The sequence below is a fragment of the Kryptolebias marmoratus genome, linkage group LG4, assembly GCF_001649575.2.
Source record: "Kryptolebias marmoratus isolate JLee-2015 linkage group LG4, ASM164957v2, whole genome shotgun sequence".
NCBI lineage: Eukaryota > Metazoa > Chordata > Actinopteri > Cyprinodontiformes > Rivulidae > Kryptolebias > Kryptolebias marmoratus.
This window is the reverse complement of record NC_051433.1, coordinates 8218319-8242503: the sequence shown is the minus strand read 5'-3', so window position 1 is coordinate 8242503 and position 24185 is coordinate 8218319. Positions and strand designations below refer to the sequence as shown.

The 24185-nt window shown below is 37.5% G+C and overlaps 2 protein-coding genes across 2 annotated transcripts in view; one reads left to right on the top strand and one right to left on the bottom strand.

Annotated features, from left to right (window-relative positions):
• wnt2ba (wingless-type MMTV integration site family, member 2Ba) overlaps positions 1-9572 on the top strand; it is an 11489-nt gene extending 1917 nt beyond the window's left edge. Inside the window, exons 2-5 of the mRNA XM_017408558.3 lie at positions 1186-1406; positions 2192-2469; positions 3519-3783; positions 5441-9572. Coding sequence (XP_017264047.1) covers positions 1186-1406; positions 2192-2469; positions 3519-3783; positions 5441-5670 — 994 coding nt within the window. The 3' untranslated portion in view covers positions 5671-9572. The remainder of the gene's footprint in view (positions 1-1185; positions 1407-2191; positions 2470-3518; positions 3784-5440) is intronic.
• Positions 8821-21389, bottom strand: st7l (suppression of tumorigenicity 7 like). Its single transcript, XM_017408534.3, has 15 exons — positions 21205-21389; positions 20697-20779; positions 19726-19885; positions 19590-19644; positions 19371-19486; positions 19087-19165; positions 18641-18729; positions 18354-18454; positions 18073-18187; positions 17889-17961; positions 17659-17761; positions 11927-12077; positions 11656-11748; positions 11417-11556; positions 8821-10053 (listed from the first exon to the last, which is right to left on the bottom strand). Exons 1-15 carry the CDS (start codon positions 21371-21373, stop codon positions 9958-9960), a joined length of 1623 nt encoding a protein of 540 aa, XP_017264023.1. The 5' UTR covers positions 21374-21389; the 3' UTR covers positions 8821-9957.
• Between the last annotated feature and the right edge of the window lie 2796 nt (positions 21390-24185).

The window sequence follows — 24185 nt, the reverse complement described above, 5'->3', positions numbered from 1 at the left end:
AGTGCAATCATATGATTGATCTGAGCACCTACTTGTACAGTAAGTAACTGTCCTCAAGTCTTGCTGATAAGAGCCCTCACACATGCCACCAGCATGTGATTAATCTTTTTAAGAGTTGGAACAATGTTGGGGATTATGTTTAAAAAAAAAAAAAAAAAACAGGAAGCAAAAGCTTTTAACTGAGTGTGAAAAAGATAATCTCCTTTATTTTTTTTTATGTTGAAGCCTTAATAATAATTAACTATGTTAATGTGAAGATACAGTTGGAGTAATTTTGTTAAATATCTACTTAAAGAAAACATTTTTTTAGGAAGAGGCTTTTTCTTATATTTGATTGGCAATATTTTTAACATTTTAAAAAAGATGTTCCAAAACGAAACAACAAAACCAATCAATCTATCCTGATGTTTAGTCCACCAGGCCTCTGACTATAAATACATTGGTCTGAACAAACTACTGTAAGAATTAATTGCAATAAAGAACAATTGCTGCAGCCCAGAGGTAGGGGGGTCATTTTTCAACTGGAGTATTGAGGGTTTGATTTCCAGTAAGACACTGAACCCCCCACTGCCTTCTAAATGCTTATTAGTGTATGAGTGAGAATATTAAAAAAAAAATCTGTAATAGAAAATAGAAAACTGTATGAGTGTTTGTGGGCCATTTACTAGTTAGAATTGTATTTATCAAATATGTAAAATACACAAAAACTGTCTCATAGTCAAGTTGATTGTCATGAAAAAGGTTAATTTCTTGGTCATTTTGTGAAATAGACTGACTGTTTTTTTTTTCCTGTTTTTTCATTTGTCTATATTTTGTTTTTAAATGACACTGGACTATACCAAAAAGTGCCAGCTAAACATACTAATACACATCTGTTTTTCTTCCTTTGGGCACAGAATTGAAAAAAAAAAATACTTCTCATAAATCTAGTGACAACTGTTTATTGTGGTGTTATGTCGTATAAAAATATTCATGACATCCTCACATAAATAAAGACACTTGAACACAACAAGTGAAATTTAGGCCAAAGGTCATTTGAGTTCATGTCCTGTTTCTTGCAAGGTGAGCTGATATAAATAGTAAGACACAACTGCTGTCCACGGGATGCCCAACGCTCTAGAACAATGTGAGAACCTACTCTTCACCTGGTCACACTTACTGACTTTTCTGGTTGTGTGTCTGCAGGTATATCGGAGCCCTGGGTGCTCGGGTGATATGTGACAACATTCCCAATTTGGTGAATAAGCAGCGGCAGCTCTGCCAGCGGCACCCAGACCTGATGCAGTCCATCAGCGGGGGGGCCAAAGAGTGGATCAGGGAGTGCCAGCACCAGTTCAGACATCACCGCTGGAACTGCAGCACGCTGGACCGGGACCACACCGTGTTTGGCAGGGTGATGCTGCGGGGTGAGTCTGCTTACGCACGGCTGGGACTTCTATCTGTGCGGCGGTTGTTTATGTCAATGACACTTGAGTTAATCATCCTCGTAAATGTCTCCTCTGTTACCAGATAAGCGCAGAATAAATAGGTGTCACATTAAATCAACTTTACTGCGGAATACAAACAGATAGAGAAAGTGTTGTAGGTTTTTTTTTTTTTTTTTTTTACCTTCTCTGGAATGAAGGAAGATTGGGAAAGTGGCAGTTCTCTGAAAACAAGTAGCAGATTGAGAGATCCACACTGGTGGTGTATAAACAGCAATAGGAGATGTAAATATTTGGGTGGATGTTTCTGGCAGCCAGACAAAGCTTCACTCCCTGACATATCGCCTGTGCTCTGCCTCATTGCGTGAGCAGGAATGAGAACAGGAGGAAGGTGGAACAGCCAGACCAAATAACCCCCGAAATCTTTTCTTGTCTGAAATGAAAACACTTAGAGACCTGCCATCTGTGCAAATTAAAAAAAGGTGAAAGGAGAATTGTTTGGACTACGATGTTATAGCTGACTTGCTGCTACCTTTGCCTCTGTCTACCATAAATGGACTGATAATGGCACCCTTTTGCCTAGAACACACTGAGGTAAGGCTATTTTATTCAACACAGTGAACTTGAGTACAAAATAATCAACTTTGGATCATAACAAAAGTAGAAGAAAACCTACCGTAGTTGAGTATGAGACAATGTACAAGCCTATAACATATCATTTAAAAGTAGTAGCGTTTTCTCTAATGGTAACATATCTGTCCACACAGGCAGCAGGGAGGCAGCATTTGTCTATGCCATCTCTTCAGCTGGAGTGGTCTACGCCATCACAAGGGCCTGCAGTCAGGGGGAGCTTAGGATCTGCAACTGCGACGGCCAGAAACACGGGAAAGAAAGTGACGACAAGGGCAATTATGACTGGGGTGGCTGCAGCGACAACATTAACTATGGCATAAAGTTCGCCAAGGCCTTCGTTGATGCTCGAGAGGAGATGGTGAAAGACGCTCGAGCGCTGATGAACCAGCACAACAACCGATGCGGTCGAATGGTGAGCAGCAGCAGTTTGAACATTTACCATCTGCATTTTATGCATCTGTAGTACAGAAGTACAGAAACAGTTGTTTTTTAATGAACTTCTGATAAAAATTGTAGTTTTTTACATTTACAATGTACTATATTAAAAATTCAGCTATCAGTGATATGGCTGGGAACATTTGGTTTGCCACTGCAGGGCATTATTCACAGTCTCAGGAAGGCAAAGTCATACAGGTTGAGTGGTAATAATGACTGTAGGAAGGTAGTGTTTCTTGTGTGAAAAGCCCAAGAAGCTCACACTGACATCTCAGAACTAAAAACAGAAATTAGCTATTTTTGGCATCACAAAATAAAAAGGCCTCCAGCTCATTAGTAGCCTCTGTGGCTATGATTTATCTCTAAATCCAGCCATAAAGCTCTCACTCTGTTAGCGTTTGAAAATCCTAGCTCAGCATTAGCATATGCCTCAGGTTGCGAGCTAAACGGGTCAGCTACAGCAGGATTTTTACAAGCTTTAGCAAGCCTCATTAATATGACTGAAACAGCAGAATCAGGCAGGCGTGTCATTGTCTTACCTGGACAAGGAAGGAGATTGGTTATAATAAGACCTGTCTCATTAAACTCAAAAGGCTTTACCTGGTGGCACAGCACGGTACTACGTCAAATCTGTACTTCGGCTTTAACAGTTAATTGGTTTTAAGTAATAAAAAAAAAACTAAAAAAAAAAAACTAATGGGGGTTAAACAATCATTAACATCCTCAGTTTTTATTTTAATAAAATGTGCAACAGTTCAAATAAAAAAAATAACCAATAACAAAAAGATATATATATAAGACAACAACTAAACTAGTAGACATTAGAACCCATTCTGTTGTTAAATCAGTATAGTTGTTTTTGTCTAGCTCTAGGGTTGTCTTAAAAAACTCTCAGATGCAGCCTAACATTTAAATAGAGTGAAGAATATCTGCTTAACTCTGACTAGCAAGCCTGAATTGCACCAACATCATGCCATAGGCAACATCATAGGCTTAACACTCTGTCACCTCTGACCTCTGCTCTAGGCGGTGAAGCGCTTTATGAAGCTGGAGTGCAAGTGTCACGGGGTCAGTGGTTCCTGTTCTCTGAGAACCTGCTGGCGGGCCATGTCTGACTTCAGGCGAACTGGAGACTACCTATACAAGAAGTACGACAACGCCGTCGAAGTGACAATGAACCAGGACGGGACCGGTTTTATGGTGGCTGACAAGGATTTTAGTGGAACCACCAAGAATGAATTAGTGTATGTCGAGAGCTCTCCAGATTACTGTGTCCTAAACCGAAAGGCAGGTGAGTACGATATTTAATTTCACAACAGAATTAAAAGGGGGATTCAGAAAACCATTTACCTGATCTCAATGCATTTTTTTTAATATTTGATTATTTAAAACCACATGCATTAAAAAGTCAGTGCATGTGCAAAGAATATTTGGGTGTGTTCTGCACTGTGTGTGGTCTCGAGACATTGACATTAAATCTGTGAATAAGGCTTGCACCGATGCCAACACATCCCTTCAGACTGGCATTTGAGTGCTCTGTGGAGGTGGTGTTACTATGTCAGAGGCAAAAATATTTGAATCTAGGGCAAATGTTAAAATAACACTTATGTAAATACCAGAATGCAGGTTTCCCCAACAGTTGCTAGTTACATTACCTGGTCATAATGTTATAGTTGATTGCTGGACATCTTTGTGCTAATTATCTTTGAAGCTCAGTTTTGAATAAACAGTTGCATTTTGGTTTTTTGTTCTGTTTACAAGCCAACATATACATAGATTTTTGTATCATTAATAAAGATGGAACTCTTTAGAGTCTGTTAAAATTTATATATGTATTTTTTAACTAAAATATAATTGTTAAAAATGAGAAACACATGGCGGGCCATCTGTGGAAATGTGTCCACTGAAGTCTTGCATTCCTTCACAGCTTAAAGTCCAATAATTTGACCTTTAACATCTCCTTTAATTCCTAATGTTTTCTTTACCTTGTCCTCCAATCCGGGCCCTTCAGCAGAGCATGAAGGAGTTCACTGTTAATAGCTTAGGCAAAGTCGCATGTGCAGGGAACGTGATGGCTTGAAGTGAACATATTCTTTTGCTCCTCCCTGCAGTTGGCTTGGTTGCACTTTGACAACTGATGGGTAATGAAGGTGTGTTCGCTCAAAAAAACCTGCTTGTCTTTCCTTGTTAAAAGTTGATCTTAAAAGCAGCCTATGACCCTCCTTACTGCTGTTCTTCATTGTGTAAGAATTCACAGCCTAAGGATACATGCAGGCTTATTTTTCAAATCCTTCCTTTGGCCAGTATTAGCTTTGTTCCCTGTGCCCGAGGTGGAATATCTCCTTCTATCCTTTTCTCCTTACTTCAGTGATGCCCTGTTATCTGAGGCTTAGATTTTACACCTGAGTACATGACCACAATTGTCATAGGATCTAAGACTTTGCCGTCAGGATGCCCTATCTGAAGAATGTGGGAAAAGTGATATTCTTATTTGGGAAATAGCTTCTGTTAAAGCCTATAAGCAACTGCTCTGCTGTTGGGCATCTTTGATATTTATGGAGTTTTCCAGACTTTTATTAGGTTGTTCTTATTGTGACAACACAAGATGAACAAAGTCACTATAAAAGCTCCATAATTGTTTGTCAAGCCCTTGTAGGCTGCAACCATTTTATGTTAAGGATAACTCTGAAGACTCTGTGTAAAGTTAAGGAGGCCAAAGAAAACAAAAAAATTACTGCCTGATAGGTTGTCGAATGCTTTTGTTTTTTTCTCCCTTTCTTGTCCTTTAATCACAACTCTCATCATTTCAAGCAACATCCTGCAATGAGCAAATGCCAGACACACTTACTGCAAAAAGTGCTAGAATAATTCCCGTAAAGCAATTATGAAATAAAAAAACAAAAAAACACCAAAACTGAAGTATTTCCACTCTTCTCTTCCCCTAACAGGCTCCTTGGGCACAGCTGGAAGAGTGTGCAATAAGTCCTCCAGAGGCACAGGCGGCTGTGAAGTCATGTGCTGCGGACGAGGCTACGACACCATGCGCGTCAAACGTGTCACCCAGTGTGATTGCAAATTCAAGTGGTGCTGCGACGTGGAGTGCCAACACTGTGAGGAAGTGGTGGACGTGCACACCTGCAAGCCTCACAAGCGACCTGATTCGCTGGACATAACTTAGCAGAGAAGGTCCAGCCAACTGACTGAAAAACATTTTTTAAAGACGTCCTTTAGGTGGGATCTTATTACTTTAATAGCTCTGGTATTTGATGCTTTGACTCGTCCCAAAGCAGAGACTTCAGAAACCTTCATTGGATGTTGGTAAACTGGACATGAAGCCCAGTTACAGACTGTGTACTGGTTAAAAACAGAATGTTTTATTGAAAAGAGATGTGTTGAGCATTTAAGAATCAGACTTATATATTTGATATAAAATAGTTATATGTTTTATTTGCTGTTATAAATGTATTTTAACTAAGGCAGACATAGTGCCTCCAATCCTCAAACACTTCCTGCTTTTCAGGAGAGAAGAGACATGACCACTGAAAGGGAGAAAGAATAATACTGACAATGTATCTTTTAAGATGATGACAAGTCATTGTATGATACAGCGACAAATCATTTAAAATGTAATTGATGGTTGGTGCTAATTAAATCACTATAAAAAGTCAAAAGAGCCTAATTAAAATATATATTTAATTATAGCAAGATAATGACATTGTGAACCAAAACAGCTGGAAGGAAAATCAACATTTTCTGTTAAATGGTAGCAGACTTAGTTAGATTAAGTCTGCTGCAAAGTTAGATTTGGTAGAATGCTGAAAAAAAAAGAAGACATAACTAGACAAAGAAAAGTAAGGTTCAAGTGAACTTTGGGCTACTGTTTAAAATATTTTTGTACAGTACGCTGCGTCTTTTAGGTTTCGTTGCTTCTTGTAAAACGTTCTCCTTTCTACCTCTGGTTCTTTTCACTTGCTTTCATTTTTCTTTAGTCGTTTAAGCTCCTCCTGAGGATCATGCAGACTGAAACCAATACCATAAAGTACAAATAAATAAATAAATTTAAACAGATTTAAATAAAAAAAAAATCTATGCAAAAATAATGTATTTTATGGCTCAGATTAAATTGTCATCATATGTGACACAGCACAGATCAGGTTGTCAGAGAAACTGCTGTATTTTAGTTTGGGTTTGGGAGTCCAGTCAGGTCCGGTTGCTATGTAAATGTGCTTTATTTTACCTTTGTAAATGCTGCTTTTCTCGTTGCTTTTTCATCATTACAAAAGCCTCATGGAATGTTTATTCTCTCATCACTGTATGACATACCACATTTATAATACAATCTTATGTAACTGTGCTTTTAGTCCCTTTCACACACATTTCTACAGCCTCTGAATGTGAAAAGTGAAGTATTTCAAGAAATCTAGCCAAGACATTGCAAAACGAAGAGCCGTAAAGTGGTTGGAAATCTTGAATGTGACTCTAACAATGAATAATACAGCCATGTCAAATCTTTGAAGATTTAAGTCTCCAAAGGATTTGTTGATTTAAACGAATATGACAACAAGGCATGACAGTTAGGGGTCAAGAAATTGTTTCTGGTCCACGTAATGATGGAGAAAGCCAAAGAAAACTGCTTTGAACACGACCAAATGACACACTAAGTCAAAAGTCAATTACAAACTATGCTGACTTTGTTTTTCTTAAAGAAAGGTGGAACAGTAATAAGTTCTGTTTGTTAGAAAATGGCACATTTTTCTAAATTGTAAATTACATTGGAGACCACTTGGGTTTGTACGGATCTGTACAACAGATTGGGGCTGTGGTTAGATCGTATTGAGATAAGTATTAAACTATTGGGTTTAATAATAAAATGTCAATTTTCAAATGTATTTTTTGTCATTTCATTAAACAAAAATATTTCTTTTGATAGCAATATTGTTTAATTAAGACTGAGGCTGTGTTTTTACATCAAACCTTTAGACAATGACAGAATGTTGGAACAGAACCTTAACGTCCATGAAGGTCTGTGGGAGCAGTTTTACCTATGAACGCACAACCATAAATAGCTTACTGGCTCTATATTGAATCTTGTTGATCCACCGTCTGTTACTCCTACTAGAGGTCTTCTGTTCTCTTCAAGCTTACAGTTTATGCCGTCCTACACTTTAGTTGTGCAACAACTATTACATGAAAACGATAAAAATAATGCTTCAAACCAGGTTTGTGGTTAAAAGTTCAATCAGCTCAATAACAAGTAATTCCGGGGAATAAAATCCCACACAAAAGACATACACACAGGAGACCTAAGCAGCAAAAGCAAACCGACTCCAAAAAATCCCTATAATTTAAATATGACAGTATCCATTAAAGGTTTTAACGATGCAATTACCTAAACTGTACACACAGAAATAACACAACACTAACACCTTTTTTATATTCATAGTTGTAATAGATGAGTAATTGTGATGCTTTGTCCTTCACCACATTTGATCCAGTATAAGTCTGTAAAAATAACAGTGGCTTCAAAGGCATTCTCTTCCACCGTAGTGATATTAAAAGGCATCCTAATTTAACATTTCAAAGCTAAAATGGTCCCAGGGGAGGGTTGTAAATGTGTCACAATCAGTCACTAGAAATGTTGTAATCCGTATTAGCAAACTGGAATGGGTCAACAACAATGCATTGTTGCCATTGGTGGAGGTTCTCAGTCATCCAGGACATGACGGTCCTAAGTGGGCCAATCAAAGGCAACTAGAGACATCCTGAAGGTGTTTCACCTCTCATCCAAAAGGCTTCTTCAGTTTTGACTGAGGGTTGAGATCATGTTTGGTGTTTGAATGATGCAAACAGTCAAATGACATATGCTTTGTTGTAAATTTTGAGCTTCAGACAAGAAAATTAGCAGGAAATGTTTGATAAAATGCCCTACTCAGTAACTCTTAAATGGGAAGATGACAATAATAACATTATTATCATGCATATTTTAATTGAAGCAGGAAAAGACTCTGTTTACATAACCACATTAAGTAGATGATTCTCCTAAATGTTGGGACTCAACAGTTTAGGGTTCAGTTCATCACTTTTAACTGCACACTGCAGATTTGATAGGATTCCTAAATGTATTCAGCCAGCTCACATGGATTGGATCTACTGAGTAAATAAGGAATCTGTGCAGAGCTTATATTTGGCACTTGGCCACTGTGTTACTCCCGTTCACCTGTGACCTTGAACTTTGACCCCATGAAATCAATAGGGATCAGCACCATACAACATGTCTTATGATAAGCATATAACACAAGAAGTCAACAACAACAAACACACAAAAAAACACTGAAAGAGTATTTTATTGTAATTTTTTGCTAACAAACCCAACCAAGGGTAGTTACAGTGGTTTGTACATTCTCCTGTCCTCAGCATGCTGTAGATATTCAGTCATAAATTTAAATCAGACCTGAATGGAACAAAAAATACATTTTCTGTATTTCAAAAGTCTGAATGATCAACATTATAATCCAAATGTGAAACATGACACACATTTTATGATATCGCATAAACATTTCTCTATTCTTACTTTAGTTCCTTGTCTAATACAATTTTTGACAGCATATATTAACTCAAACTGAGCAGCACTGCAAGTGAAACATCAATACTGTAGTTATAATAAATGCCAATATGAAGTGCTATTACTAGTTCTTCAATTGTTGTTTAGTAACACGATGTACTAAAACAAAGGCACTTTATTATTAGATTTTTTATGTACCTGCAGAAAGAGTGAAGAGGTGTCAGTATGATACATGTACAGAGACATGAGTACTGTGTTCCTGTGAACTCTGATAAATGTCAAATCTATCAAAAATGACCTGACAAAGTCTACCAAATTCATTTTAAATTAGTGTAAATGGAATAAAACCTTGAAATAAGGAACTTAACATGACTGTAAGTGGTGTAACACCAACGCAATTCATATATTTTAAATATTATTTTATTATTGAAATAAAAAATGATGTACTGTTTGAGTAAAAAGATACTTTGCACATTTGACTCTTGTTTTTAATAGAATTTTTTTTCTTTTTTTATTGAGACAATGATCAAAATCCATGCAGGTTGCAGTTTTTCTTTTTTTTTCCACTGTGAACTGACAAAACTACCAATCGTATATAAAAGCAGATTCTTGGAAAATTCAAAATGTAGGAATTTCCCCAAGCTAACAAGATAGCAAGTGCATTTACTGTGACTGGTATTCACCAATTGTGTTCTTGGAAAACCTCTTAGGAGAGATATTGCTGTGTTGATACGACCTCAGCCAACATAATCAGTAACAATACAGCCAGTGACCAGTAATGCTGAGGACAGGAGAGCAAACACTTTCGTCTGAGAATTTTGAGTGAAATTGGTGTTTACATGTGTTTGCATTGTGTGTGTGTGTGTGTGTGTGTAGGAGTGCGTGAGTGAGACAGCGATGAGGTCAGATCCGAGTCAGCTGGTGCCAAAAACTGGACGGCATGAAGCTTTCCATTTTGTCTGCAAAGAAGCCCAGTGGTGCAAAGAGTGTGCTGAAGAACTGAAAGTAGAAAAAAAAAAAACATCTTTAAGCCTCAGCGAACAAAAAAAGTTTTTTTCTACCTCAGGCAACAAGAAATGATCCACAAAAATAACTAAAAACGCAACGAAAAGAAAATGCAAAACACACGTCAGGCCTCCTTAACTTTCACCTTTAAGTGTTCCCATCATAAATTTGACTCAAGCGTTTTTTTCTTTCACTGGAAATGAGGCTGGCTGTGACACTACAAGTACTGAACGTGCTCAACTTTTCAAAACATTAAAAACACCGGGAGGTTAGACAGACATTCAGCATTTTTAAAAGCAAGTCAGAACTGAAACTTTTTTCATCCAAGCAAGCAAAAAAACAAAACAAAGCAAAGCAAATTCAAGAGTTATGATTATTTTTAAGTAAAGACAAGGTATATTGCAATTTGTTGATAAAGCTTGTGGTGTTTATGATTTACATGTTAACACAGTTTTAGTTATTTTACACTTTCTGTTCACACTATTTGACAAAGAAAGAGGAAAATAAAGATAGAAATGTATATAAACTCACACACTCATGTTCATCTGACTTCTAGCAGAGTATGTATTAACTTATCATTAAGCACTAGACACAAAGTATAGAAGGCATGAGTATTTAAAACAATGATTTGAGTTACATCTTTGCTGAATCTACATGACATTTACTTGATGATCTTGTTATTTCCACAATCTCAAGAGAGGACAAATGTTCCTAACGAGACAAATGGACATAACCTGTTTTTTCATGTTTTTCAGCATACTTTGGATGTCATGTATCCCTAAACAAAAGAAACAATAGTCTGCAAACACGACCATTATTTTTCTTTGCAGCGAAGAGCTACAGATTCACTGAAATCTGTTTTTCCTCAGAAGGCAGCGAGGACCTTTGTGTTCCTCCCTCAGCAGTTTCATGCTCTCCGTCTTAACGTTACACAAACCAGGCTCGCTGGGCGTTCTGGAAAAATCCAATCCGCGCACACGTTTTCACATAACAAAGAGGAAAGCACTGCATGTTCTCTGTGGCCTTGTTTTTGCTACAAGTCTATGTAAAGACAAACTGGTAGAGCACAAAAGATTAACCAAACCAACAAAGTGTAACTAAATAATGGTTAAAAACACTTCTGTGGTAAATAAACACAAAAGCACTACCTAGAGCTAGTTACAGCTCTATCATTCTGTGAAAAGGTCTTTGCTATGATTATAGGCTTTTAATGGTCAGCTGTATTCACGGAGAGTTTAAGTTGCAGTTCAGGTCATTTTCACTCCCATGAGCCTCTGGGCAGTCTGAACTTAAACTTTTTAAATCAAAGCCAAAGAAGCTTTGAGGTGAAACTGGGCTTGGCTGTGATAGTACTTACTGCTTTGGCAAAGACACCCATGAGCTCGGGAAACTGATGTGTGAGCATGGCCAGCATGGCAGTAAAAGAGCAAAGGCCTGCTGTGAAGAGTATGAAGAAGGGAAGCTCTTTCTTTGGGTATACAGACACCTCGTGAAAAGCTGGAATGAAGAGAAAAAGGGAATAAATATTTGAACAAAATGTAATCCTACACAGTGCAAAATAAATACACTGAAGTCGTTAAAAGCTGCTGTACGTACAGGGCAGTAGTTCCCTATCTGCTGTTTCCGTGCACCCTGGGTAGGGGTAAAACAGGTGACCCTTTTCCAGGGGGTATGGAATTATCCGGAAGGCTGTACAGGCAAAGACAAAAACAGAAACATTAAAATAAGACATTACAAACACTGGGAGACAAAGGTTTTCGTAAATAATCTAAGATATTGCAAATAAATGACAAAGATTTGTGAAAAAAATGTGCCTCGGTTTGTGATGACCTAAACATTATAGGACTGTAGTAATCATGATACATACTGCCCTCCCAGGTGCAGTGTAACAGGTTTAAGGCTCCTTCTGCTCTCTTCCAGTGCTGCAGGTGGAAGAAAGCGTATGCTACTGCCTCGCTGTCACCCCTCTTCAAGATGTGCTCTGGAGGCAGAATCAGGCTCTTCATCTCTAATAAGTACTACAGATGGGGAGAAGCAGAAACAGGCAACTTGTGTTCAGTGTCTGTCCTGTGTGACAGCTCTTATCTGTGAACTAATATTAATCATGCTTCACTGGTCTGTAAGTCTCAGCTGCACTGCCTTGGGACTTCTGCATCTTAATGGAATCAGATACATAAACTTAAACTCAGAAAAGCCAATTGTGCAGCTTTTAAAATATTTAAATTATTTTCCAAATAGGCCAGGTTGATGATAAAGCATAAAATTTGCTAAATACCCATGAATACGGTATTAACTATGTGACATTTAACAATAAAGAAAAACTCAAGTCATATTTTGCTTTGTTTATGAGCAGTAAGAAGCAGAAAACTCATTGCCGAGCCTCAGATGGACTAATTCAAGTTTCATTTTTAAAATGCCGACCATTGGTGTTCTAAAACATTTTCACAGTTTTAATGGTTTTATTTACACATATCTTCTTGTTTTTCAGTCAGTTCCTATTGTGCAACTCCCCTGGCCAACTCCCTGAAGACTGAAAGTGTATTTTCATCTTGTGAGGTACTTGTTGAGAGAATTTCAAAGCGTGTGTGTGTGTGTTATTGTTGCAGTGCAGTACATTCATTTCATGAATGTCTATCATCCCCCCTCAGCCCTCCACTCTCAGCCTCCTGTGTAAGTTTGTTCAGTGACTTAGTTTGAACACTGCACACATCCCAGAGTTACAACTTATAGAACAGGCAGTCTGTTTAAAAAAAATACCCAAGAAAAACAAGAAAAGTGTTTTAATAAAATATAAACTGGATTTATTGTTTGCCAAATAATGCATAGCTTTGTCAAAGAAAAAAAAAATCATTAATGGCTGCACACCGACTCTGATGATCCAGCTACCATTTCTTTCTTTGGTGCCAAGTTCAGCAGGGAACTGTGTTAAACAAAACCCACGAGCAGGCATGGGGGCCCCCTGGGCTGGATTCCCAGGCGGCCTGCTTCACAGCGCTCTGGATCTCAGACTGACACTTTGGGAAGGTTACCCCACAGTTAATCCTGTCTAATCCCTTCCATGGTCACAGGCTCAGCCAGCCAGCCAGACCATGCTGCTTCACCCCTCGCCCCTGGATCACAGCCCACCCAGCCTGACCTGGCTCATCCTCATCTTTCTCCAACTTGTCTTCTCTCTCTCCTTTTTTTTTTTTTTCAACTTGCCAAACATGAAGCTTGGTTTTTATGTCCCTGGACCTAGACTGGTAACTTGCCTTCCTCATTGTCCATAAGCTTTACCTTCCATCTGATAAATGAATGAAACGCCAATTTAAATATCAAAAATGTCTGCCTTTACTTCTTCTTACCAAAGAGCACTTAATCGACCTCACATGTAACAGGTAACACATAAACATCATATGTAAGCTAGAGTTGAAAAACAAAAATTCACACAAGTTAGAAATGTGATCAAAGACAACAATATATGATAATTTAAATTAAGACCTAGACTTCATGTACTTCCTGTGTTTTAGTAGTGAATGTCTGGACATGGCTTTTTATCTCCGGACCTCATACGTCCACAGTTGAGATGAAGCCATTAGACATTTGTTGTTATCATATATTTATGTCTCAACAATGCAAAAATTTTGCAGCTTCACACAACGATCATCTCTGTTCCACACAATCTTGTCAACCACTCACTCCTGAGATTGATCTTTAATTCCTACTACAAGAATTTCAGAAAATTGCTTTTGCGTTTGTCTTTTCCACCCCTCTAAAAAAAAATCCTCTCTGGCCAAAGATTTACAATTTGAGACAACCAAAAGTTGCTTGACACAATAAAGTCATCTCTCTCTGTTGTTCCCCTTTACTTTTAGCATAAACATTTTATCATGATCTTCTCCCACAGTACAAAAAGCAGCGTGACCAGCACTGTGGAAACCTATTACTGGTATGTTGTGAGGCATAAGAAAACTGCTGGTCACTTTATGGTATATTCCATATATAGAAACTAAAATGATGAATGGAGAAACAAGCTATACATACCTTTTAAAAAAAATTGAGAAAGTACTGTAATTGTCAGATGTTCTACACATGATCTTCTCTGGTAATACAAACACAATAAAACCTAAATAACAGAAATTCTTTTACATCTTTTTTCAGTTTTTACCTAAATTAAACTTCTGCTGGTAAGAACACATGTAAACCGCCTGTGTTTTAAGATTAACCATTTGGACTGCTCAGCTGTTCTTCCTCACATGCCATGGCATTAGACCTGGTGACACCTCAGTCACATATCCTCCACCACCAGCCTGTTCTGAGGTCTGGCTTTTTACTCCCCGCCGCCTCTTTGATGAAGGGATTGAGTTTCATGTGTTCTCCTTTTATCCCTGGGCAGCCATAAGCCTAGAGCACAACATATAAGCTGTCTTCTGATTCACTTTGCCTTAGACACACAGGCAACAATGACATCAACCTTGTAGTTGCTGTATGATTGATGGACAAACACATGTACAGTGAAATAAAAGACAGAAGAAAATGGCTGCTGGATTAAGAAAAATAGGGGAAAATATGACTTTCAGGAAAAAAAAGAGGGAAAGTAACAGAAAACCTGCAGCATTTGACCCAAAGTAGGCAAATTCTAAATTACAGGCAATTCATGAAACTGCTCTTTGTTGTCTAAATCAAACATCATCCATCTTCATTCCAAACAAACCTAAGACTGCTTTTCTGTCTCAATTTACAAACCAAATAGCCAATTTTAGAGGTATACCATGAAAAAGAACTAAGCATTTCTGAGTACTGACAGGCAATCTAGACAAGAGAATGTCATCCAGAATGGGGTGAGATGTAAAAACTGCTGTCCAAACTGAAGCAAACCAGCAAGATAAAGGGGATCGGGTCACCCTGACAGCTTAAAAATGAACATGTATGACTCATAAAGGTTGTTAATGTAAATGTAAAGCAGATTTAGGCAGCAGGAATACTCGATCAGCAACACAAGCCTTTGGGAAACTGTCAGTTTCTTAAACACTGGTTGGTAGAATGGCAAAATGGAGTGGACAGACAGATCGAATCAAGTGGAAGATAAACCGAATGTGGCAAGACGGGGAGGAAAGGAAAATATAAATCGACAAGGGAGAATTAGAACCAAAATGAACGTTGGGTGAGGAGAAAGGGAAAGGAGTTGTGTGAGAGGCTGTACCAAGATGTGTGGAAAGATTTAGTGTGTTTACAGTTTGTAAAGTCTTTGAGCAGTTTAAAATAATGTGATGTAGCCTAGAATAAAATTTTAATACAATCTGTTTGGATTGCTAATTATACACCAATCACTTTTATGCACTCTTAAAGCTAGAACTACTAATCTTCCATTGGAAGTAAAAATTCAGTTGTCATTGGCTTTTTGGTATTCATTTTTACATCAAAAACAAGTAAGCTAAAGCTCACAAGGCTCGTTTTATATGTAATTTAGTGCACACACTGATGTGCCACTATTCTGGATGCTGTAGTCGTTTCCCTGCTCTTCAGCATGTCTTCATGTTCTGCAGAAGCCACTTTGAAAAAAAAGATCTATACCAAATTTGATCACATTTATTACCCTAGCATCACCTGCAGATTAACATTTATGGAAAGAAATGTCACATCTCAAAAATTCTTGTTTCAAAACATTCATTGAGTAAAATTTATATTCTGTGGTTATTTAGTTTGCTAAAACATAATCACACTTTCCTCTACAACAGTGGTCTCCAATCCTGGTCCTTGAGGGCCACTATCCTGCATGTTTTCCTTGTTTCCCTGCTCCAACACACCTGATTCAGTGGTTAAATCACCTCTTCATGTTCTGCAGAAGCCTGTTAATCACCCATTGATCCAAATCAGGTGTGTTGGAGCAGAGAAACAAGTAAAACATGCAGGATAGTGGCCCTCCAGGACCAGGATTGGACACCCCTGCTCTACATGTTAGCTTTTATCATCATGCGTGGGTTACAACAATACGATCAGCAGTTAGCCCAAAGCATAGCCTTAACCTGGAGGAGGTTCTAAGAGTTTCTATATGATTATAAACTCATTAAACACCTCATGGCACAATTTCACACCTGAAGGAGGTCTGTTACAAAGAGCCTGATATGTGATCATGAGTGGGGGTCACACTGTGGCTAAGGAGCACTCAACTGCTGGTTATGAGGGCAACATAGGCAGCACTGTTTCATTAGTTTTTTTTTTTGTTTTTTTTTAGGGAGGGGGGGGGGTCTGTATTACAACCTCAACAAAAGCATTTAGATTTGTTTAGAAATTTGCAGTTTTGAATCAAAGCAAGATAATATATTCATTTAAAACCCTATGCATTGAGTTTTTTTTAAATGGCAAAAGGAGAGCACATCTTTATAGGTCAGTCACAGGTGCAGCATCATTCAGACACAATTTCAACACAAAACAACACCCCCCTTCTTCCTAAATTTGGCATTTTCATAACTAACACTTTGCTGTGAGAGGACTCCTGGGTCAAAATCTGAAACACGAATCCTCCAATAATCCCTCATGAAAGGTGTCTTAATATTTCATAATGTCTTCTAACTATTCAACTAAATTCAAAGAAGTCATTTTGACAAAGTTGGCAGTGGTGGTCATGTTCAGACTGTTCTGCTTAAACTGAGGATGAGAGGGATAAGGGAACATGAGAGGATAAGAAATAAGATAAGGCTAGGTGATGAGAGGAGAGAAGACTGCTGCCTCTGGGCAGAACGGGGTGGAAACAGTTGGACAGACACTGACGATGAGGGTCCTCACTTTAAAATCAAAAGCTGGATCACAGTGCTGATTGTCGTCTGCAAAGTCCACACACACAAATTCACTCATTCTCTGTGTGTGTGTGTCTCTCTCTCAGAAAAGGAGTTTGTAAAATGAAACAACAACACACTAAAAAGCCAGAACTGGGACAAGAACTCTGCTGCAACTAGCTATGTAATAATACAAGTGTGTGTGGGTTTGCATGGGATATTTAATCCTGTGGGAACTAATATAAAAGGACAAAGCCATCCAGGTGCAGTCCCCTGGTTTACCTGAACATAGCTGCATTGAACATTATGAACGTTATGCCATTTTAAAATGTGAGACTCAAGTAAATGGGTTGACTACAGTAGATTTGTTCACAATGTTTGCATATGTAATTCAAAATGCTATAAAAAGTAGAGCTCTGAATAGATAAGTAATGTGACTCATCTAATAAAAGAATACTCTGACATTTTAGTTATGAAGACCTACACTGACATCTTCTGGTGAGCCAGCAGTATGCTTGTAATAAATTGTTTGACACGCCACCTGTTACAGTCAATAATTTGTTTATGCCTTTGACTTCAAAATTCAAACTTTCTGAAAGACTGGCATGTGAGTTGTGTATGATCAAACTTAAAAATAGTGTGACTAAATATAGCTTGAGCTACTACAAAATGTAAAAGCAAGACATTCTAAGAACTCTTTAGTTAATGTTAATGATTTATGTAAAGATTTGTAATAGGTACTAATTTTAATTCAAGGTAGGAAAAGGGGATGATTAACTCACTGATAAATCATGTGGATTATTTCACCATTTTTTATTAGGTTGCTATAAGGTTAATGACTGACCTTTGGCACATGTGGATTGAACTCGACAGCTCTGTGTATGGCTTCTACAGCATTCATCTCTGCTGTGCTTAGCCCCCGTCTGGATGCTGCTTCTGGAGAGAACCTGAGAATACATCCCACATATGAAACACTGTTGCTCCTATAGCTGGTCACATACGGTGAGATTAAGAAATTCAGACAAGAAATAAATCTAAACCAGAAAAAAAACCCAAAAAACAAACCCTACATACTTATCTGAAACAGCCCGTGCTTTCAACAGTGCAGATGTATAGCATATTGTGGCTGATTTTGGCAGGCTGATGTCTAAAATGAGGCAGAGATTGTGTTAATGTAAAAAAGTCACACAATCATGAGCAAATCTATTAATCTGAGATTTACTGTGTCCGAAAGCTGTAACGTTTAGTTTAGTCGTACCATCATATTTTGCAAGGACTGCTTGCACATCAGCGTATGCCTGAAGCTCCAGAAGTGCTTCCAGGAGATTTTCATGTATATTTAACATTCCCAACAATGGGAACTCTTTCATTAACTGTAAAGAGATAACATAACTGTGATGACAATGTTTCCAACGCAGTAATTGGGAGTTGTCTGGTAATTATGCAGTTGCCTCACAATCTGACAAAACTCCAGACGTTAGCAGTAATTATAAATCCTTACATATCAATTCTCTGACACAGAAGTGTCAAAAAACTCACATCTCTCATCATTTTCACAGCTTCTTTGATCCTCCCCAGTTTGCGTGCACACATTGCCAGTCTACGTTTAATATACACCAGTAAGTTGATATCTTTTCCAGCTGTGGATTGCAAAGAGAAAATATAAAAGGTACTGGAGAAATTTAAAATGTAAAGGACAGGAACAGAACGAGATCAGAGAAACTGTGTTGTGCAGACAAAAAGGATTTCTTGAACTTGCAAGACAAAAGAAATGTCAGTATCAGTAGATTTCATAGCCGTTTATATACATTCAAATCCATCCTTACCAAAACTCAAAGCTTTTTTAAAGAGACGTTCAGCTTCTGTGATGGTCGTGGCTTCTTCTTCTGCTAGAAGCACATATGCTGCTGCACATCTACAAACATGCACACACACACAAAATCAGGTCACAGTTAGATTTATATACACATATATCTATTTATCAGTTTTTATTTTAACTTTGGTTTGCATGGGCATCAGTCGAAAAAATAAAATCTAATCAATAAAACAATTTGGGTGTTGCAAATAATAAAAAACACATTAAAGATTATATTCAAAACTTATTAACAATTCAGATGCACTTTACCAGCTGAGCATTACAGATACTGATCTTTGAGGACAAAATAAAAGTTTTGAGCACACATAAGCATATCTCTTATATAAGCCACTAAAACATAATTTGCAGAATAGGTACAGTATATATGCAACTATGAACGAATACAATAGTACTTACTCTTGATTCATTTCTATGGCCTGGTAAGCTGCTCTGATCCTGGCCTGAGGATTTCTCTCTCTCCAGGCCTTCTGCATCACTGTAAGAAGATAAGTGAGGTTGATATTTGTGTGACCTTTCGAGCTCTGACACATAAAACTGTGCTGCACAACAAAACAAAAACACTTCTGCTATAGAGTGCATGCCTTCTATTTCATTACTCTTTCACTTTTCTACATCAGGAGATGATGATCTTGAGCAAACTGTTTTTTTTAATAGTAGATTAATAGTAACCTATAACTCACCAGCATCCTCTGGCCGTAACTGTTGAGTGTCTCCTGTGAAAAAGGTCTGATGATCTTGAGCAGACAAGTTCATGTCATAGTAGGTCAAAGGTTCCTTCCCAGTCACCCAGGTGTACCTATAATACACAAAATTACAATAAAATAAAAAAAATAAGGATATTTTCATTCAAAAACAATATCTTTAAGACAATATGGTTTCTTTAAAATAGCTTAACAGACCTGTTGTATTCTGCTCCTCTGAAAAGATTCAAAGGATTCCTCCAGACCTTGCATTCTATCAAAAAGAGGACACGTTAGTGCATACAGTATTAGGAACAGTATCACTTTCATAATTTGTGTTACATAGCATATTTACCAGAGACACTGGGTCTAGGCTCAGCCTCCCCATTGACTGATGAAAAAAGGCCGGTCGTAGAGCTGCTCTCCACCCCACCCAGCAGAGGACGAAGGTGGCTCACAGACACTTGTTCAATGAACGAGGTCCCGTATTTGCGAAAATACCACCACTCAAATATCTACAGTGAGAAGATATATATATATATATATATATATATATATATATAAATAAATATGTTTGAGAAACAAATGTGGAGACATCAGTTACGAAGTTAAAACATTACACCCCCCACCAGTGGTTCCTAATCTTTTCTCCACCCGCACCTTAAAACAGTTTCAGTTGTTATAAATGATAAAAAAAGGCATTCATGCAGGTGGTATAGCAAATTGTACTATTTTGTAAAGAAAGTATGAAAGGAATAAGTAGTAGCTGGAAAAGCTGAAGGGTGATGCATTTCTCAGGTTGTATGTCAGATTGCTGAATTTTTGCTGGATATGTTTCTATTTCCTAAGGACATGACTTTCAAATATTATTTATCTGCTGTAGATAGGTTTTCTTTAGGTCTTAATATTTTTTGCTTTTCCTCAGGACAACCTTGAAAATGATTTGTGAAGATTTCAGCAAATTGCTCTGTGTGAACAACTTTGTTGGTGCAAAAGAAATCAATTTTAAGCCTGTCAAACTGTTATTTTGAGCATTATTTTAGATGCAATTAAAAAAATTGTGGGAAAAAAAGTTTTTGTTATGGGGTGATTCATTATAAACTGAATAATTTAAACAAGGACTTTGAATTTTAGATGCATAACTCTTTGAACATCTGTATTTCAACGTAGATTTATATTGCAAGCTGGCCAAGACAAAACGTTTGCAAAACTAGAAACTAGAAACAACCCTTCAGTGTCACCACTGAGATGATGCATCACATGGACAGAGGTGATACAGCAGCTTCCTTCTGTTTTAAAAATGCATTATTTAAGATTTTAACTTACAAGAATAAGTCCAGAGATGAGAGAAGAGGTTCCAGTAAGAGCCACGTAGAACTTAGGGGTAAGAGTGTTCAAAAACACTGAGGCTGAAAGACAAAAAAACAAACAAAAGGAAACTTCAGAATTGTGCAGCCAGAGCTATGAAAGTCTGTGCCCTTTGTTGAGACAGATGGCAACAACTGAAATACTAGAGAAAAACACAAGTGACAGGTTGTTTAAAGACAGTGGCATCCAACTGCTCGGTGTCTAGCATAAGATCACATAACCCCAATTTTAGCTAACTTTATAACATCACATAGATGGATTTTACCAATGTACCAGCTAACATTTTGAAAAAGTAAAGCAACTGTTACAAAAATCCATCTGAACAGACAAGTTCTAAGCAGCTACTCATCTTTTTGCACGTCTTCATCACTCAGACTGCGAGCAGTCAGAAACACAGCTCCCGTGTCCGTCTGCTGCCAGACACCCGAAGGCTAACAATAGCTAGCTAGCAGCTGTCTTAATTTACCTGAAGTAAGAGTTTCCTGCAGTTTCAGCGGACTCCACAGGACGTATATCATAATCAGCACCATGCCGAACCAAACGAAGCACACGTAGGTCCATGACCAAGAGAGCCAAGACTTCAATTTCTCTGTAAAGCCGAGAGATTGTGGATTACTGCCAGTGGAGTCCTCCATGTTTCTCCGGATGTCTGTAAACAGAGGTGTCACGTGACCATGACGCCACATTACGGCTGCTTTTAATTTGTAGTTCGCGTCAGTTTCCGGTAACTAACTAACTAACTAACTAACTAACTAACTAACTAACTAACTAACTAACTGACTGGCTGACTGACTAACTAGCATTAGATTGTTTAATAGGTTTAGCAATTAAATTAAATCTCCTTTTTCCTTTTGATTTATCTAAGTGATAAACATTCTGTAAAAACATAGTAAGATAACAAAAAATAAGTTTAGCCAATAATTATTTACATAATTCTGGAATGTTTCAAAATTATTTGTCTTAAGCTGATAAAACACTTCTCACAATAAGATAACAAAACAGAAATAAATCAATTTTGCTCCATTCTGAGGGAATAGCGATTACTTTTAAGAACCAAATCTTTCCTTTACTTTAATAGGAGAAAGAAGATTTTAAGCGTATCCAGTGGTCAGTTAGTAATAATGTAGCATGGCAAATATTATTTTGATTACAGTAAAACAATCTTGTATTGGTGGTTACGGTGTTACATCTGCATCTCCCCAGTGTAAATTGTAAGGTAGAAAAGACCCTCAAAGTCTAAGAGATTTTTTACATTTTCCTGACATTACCAATCTCAGCCCAAAACACTGAAAAGAAATCTTCAACATAATCTTTCCATTGTGGCTCTTCTCCTATTTACATCCACTAAGTGGAGCCATTGCACTAGAAATTTATTAAGTTCAGTGTTCAGCTCTAACCTGCAGGTGGAGACAATGTTGAGCTGTGCTATGTTGTCGTTGTCTCTTTCTTTACATGCAAATATTTTTAAAATTATTGTTTCCAATCCTACAAGTGTTTTCTTTCATCTTTTTTTTTACACAATACATTCTGTAAATCAGTTCCACAACATTCATACAAGTTGTTTCTAAAGATTCAAATGTTATGTTCAAACTTGTTAATCACTGCAAGTCAGTTTTTCTTTTTAAATCTCAGGATTAAAACATTCAACAACACATCCACACATAAATACACATCTCAGAGAGAATATCGCTCATATATACAGTATATATTTGGGTGCATATAATGTGCAGCACTTCTCACCTTGTGTGATTGACTCACATCTCCAAACCGAGCAGGAATAAATGTGATTTGTAGGAGTGCATTCTAGTTGGAGGTTACAGCCAGTGAATGACAGAGAACCAGATTTGGTCCTGCTCACATGTGCCCTTGGGTGTTTTCTGCCTGATGCTGATGGACAAGAACATGCCGGGTTAAAGGCCTGTCATATAAATCAGGTACAATCACTTTAGAGGTGAAAACATGCATGATGCCTCTGACAGGGAAGGAAGAGCAGGGCTGACGAAAAGAAGAATTAAAGAGGAAGAGAAAGGGAAGAAGATAGGTCTGCAGAAGTTATCTGAAGCGAGTGGCATGGCATGCTTTCCTGAATGTATTTTCAGATGAAATTATATTTTTAAATGACTCCTGCCACATAGTTTTAATTAGCTTTATCTTTTCTTAAATCTGTGCTGCATCACTGATTGTGTGATAGTGGTCCAGTTAAATTTGCATTTAGAATGAATGCATTTCAGTCAGCAAAATGTAGCAATCAAACAGAAAATGTGAAATATTTGTCAAAATACTCATCTAAGGGAACTAAATTTAACTTTTAAACACAATAATATGTCAGAGTAATACAAAACATTGCTATAAAAGTGCAAAACAAAAGAAAGAACAGTACCTTAGCATAAACTCTAACATAACCTGCACACGGTCAGCCAGTGTCCAGCCATGCAGAAGTAATTTCTCTCATCATTCTGCAGTCACCTGTATACTTAAGGTTCATTTACAATTTCACATCTGGTATCCATCCAGTCTTTCTGGACTTCATGTTCTGTTTATGTAGTTTCTTTCTCTTCCCTCCCCAAAGCTTTTAAGAGTCCTCTAATCATTCATAATTAATCAGGGTTTTCACTTAAATGCACTGCATTTTTCAACCTCATTATTACTTAAGAGGATGTTTTTTAAGGCACAAAAATACCTGGCATTTAGTTGATCAGACTGGTCACAAAAATTGATGTTTAGACATACAATTCTTGGCAGGATTAGTAAACGTATTATAGGGCATGCTGCCGTAATTTCTAAGCGTTTGGTCCACTAAATGTGATGAAACACTGTTTTAATGTTTTAAACAGAAATTTTGATATATATGTTCCTTTATTATTTGTTAAAGTTTGGAATTATTTTGAGCACTGCACTGAGTAAGTACATGATATTTGACAGACCATTTGTCAACTGTGCATTTGGTGGTCTGTGCTGATGGAAAAACTCAAACTTTATGAAACTGCTTCTTGTCTCCCACACTGCTTTCTCTGGCTGAGTTTATATTACTTGTCTTCATTAAGGGACTCTCCCTCCACAACTCATTTCTCTCAAAACACTTCATTTTCAGAAAAGGCGTGTTCTTTTATGCAACAGGAGACCATGCTGTTTGACCACATCTGAAAGCAATGGTGCCACAGAAAAAATGACTTCCTCCTTGACAGGCTCTGAGGCCATGAAGGAGCATTTCAGCATTTGTCTTTATAAATCTGTGAGAGATATTCACCAATCAAACTGCCAAAAAATACAATGGATCATGTAACATATCTGATTCACATGATGTATTTGTATTGTGTCGTTCAAACAGAAATATAATTACTTTGTCATGTGAAATCCTAATAGTCCATTTGAAACAAAATGACAACTTATTAAGCACAAGTAGCATGGGAATAAAGACAATAAGGAAATATCAGCATGAAAGAAACA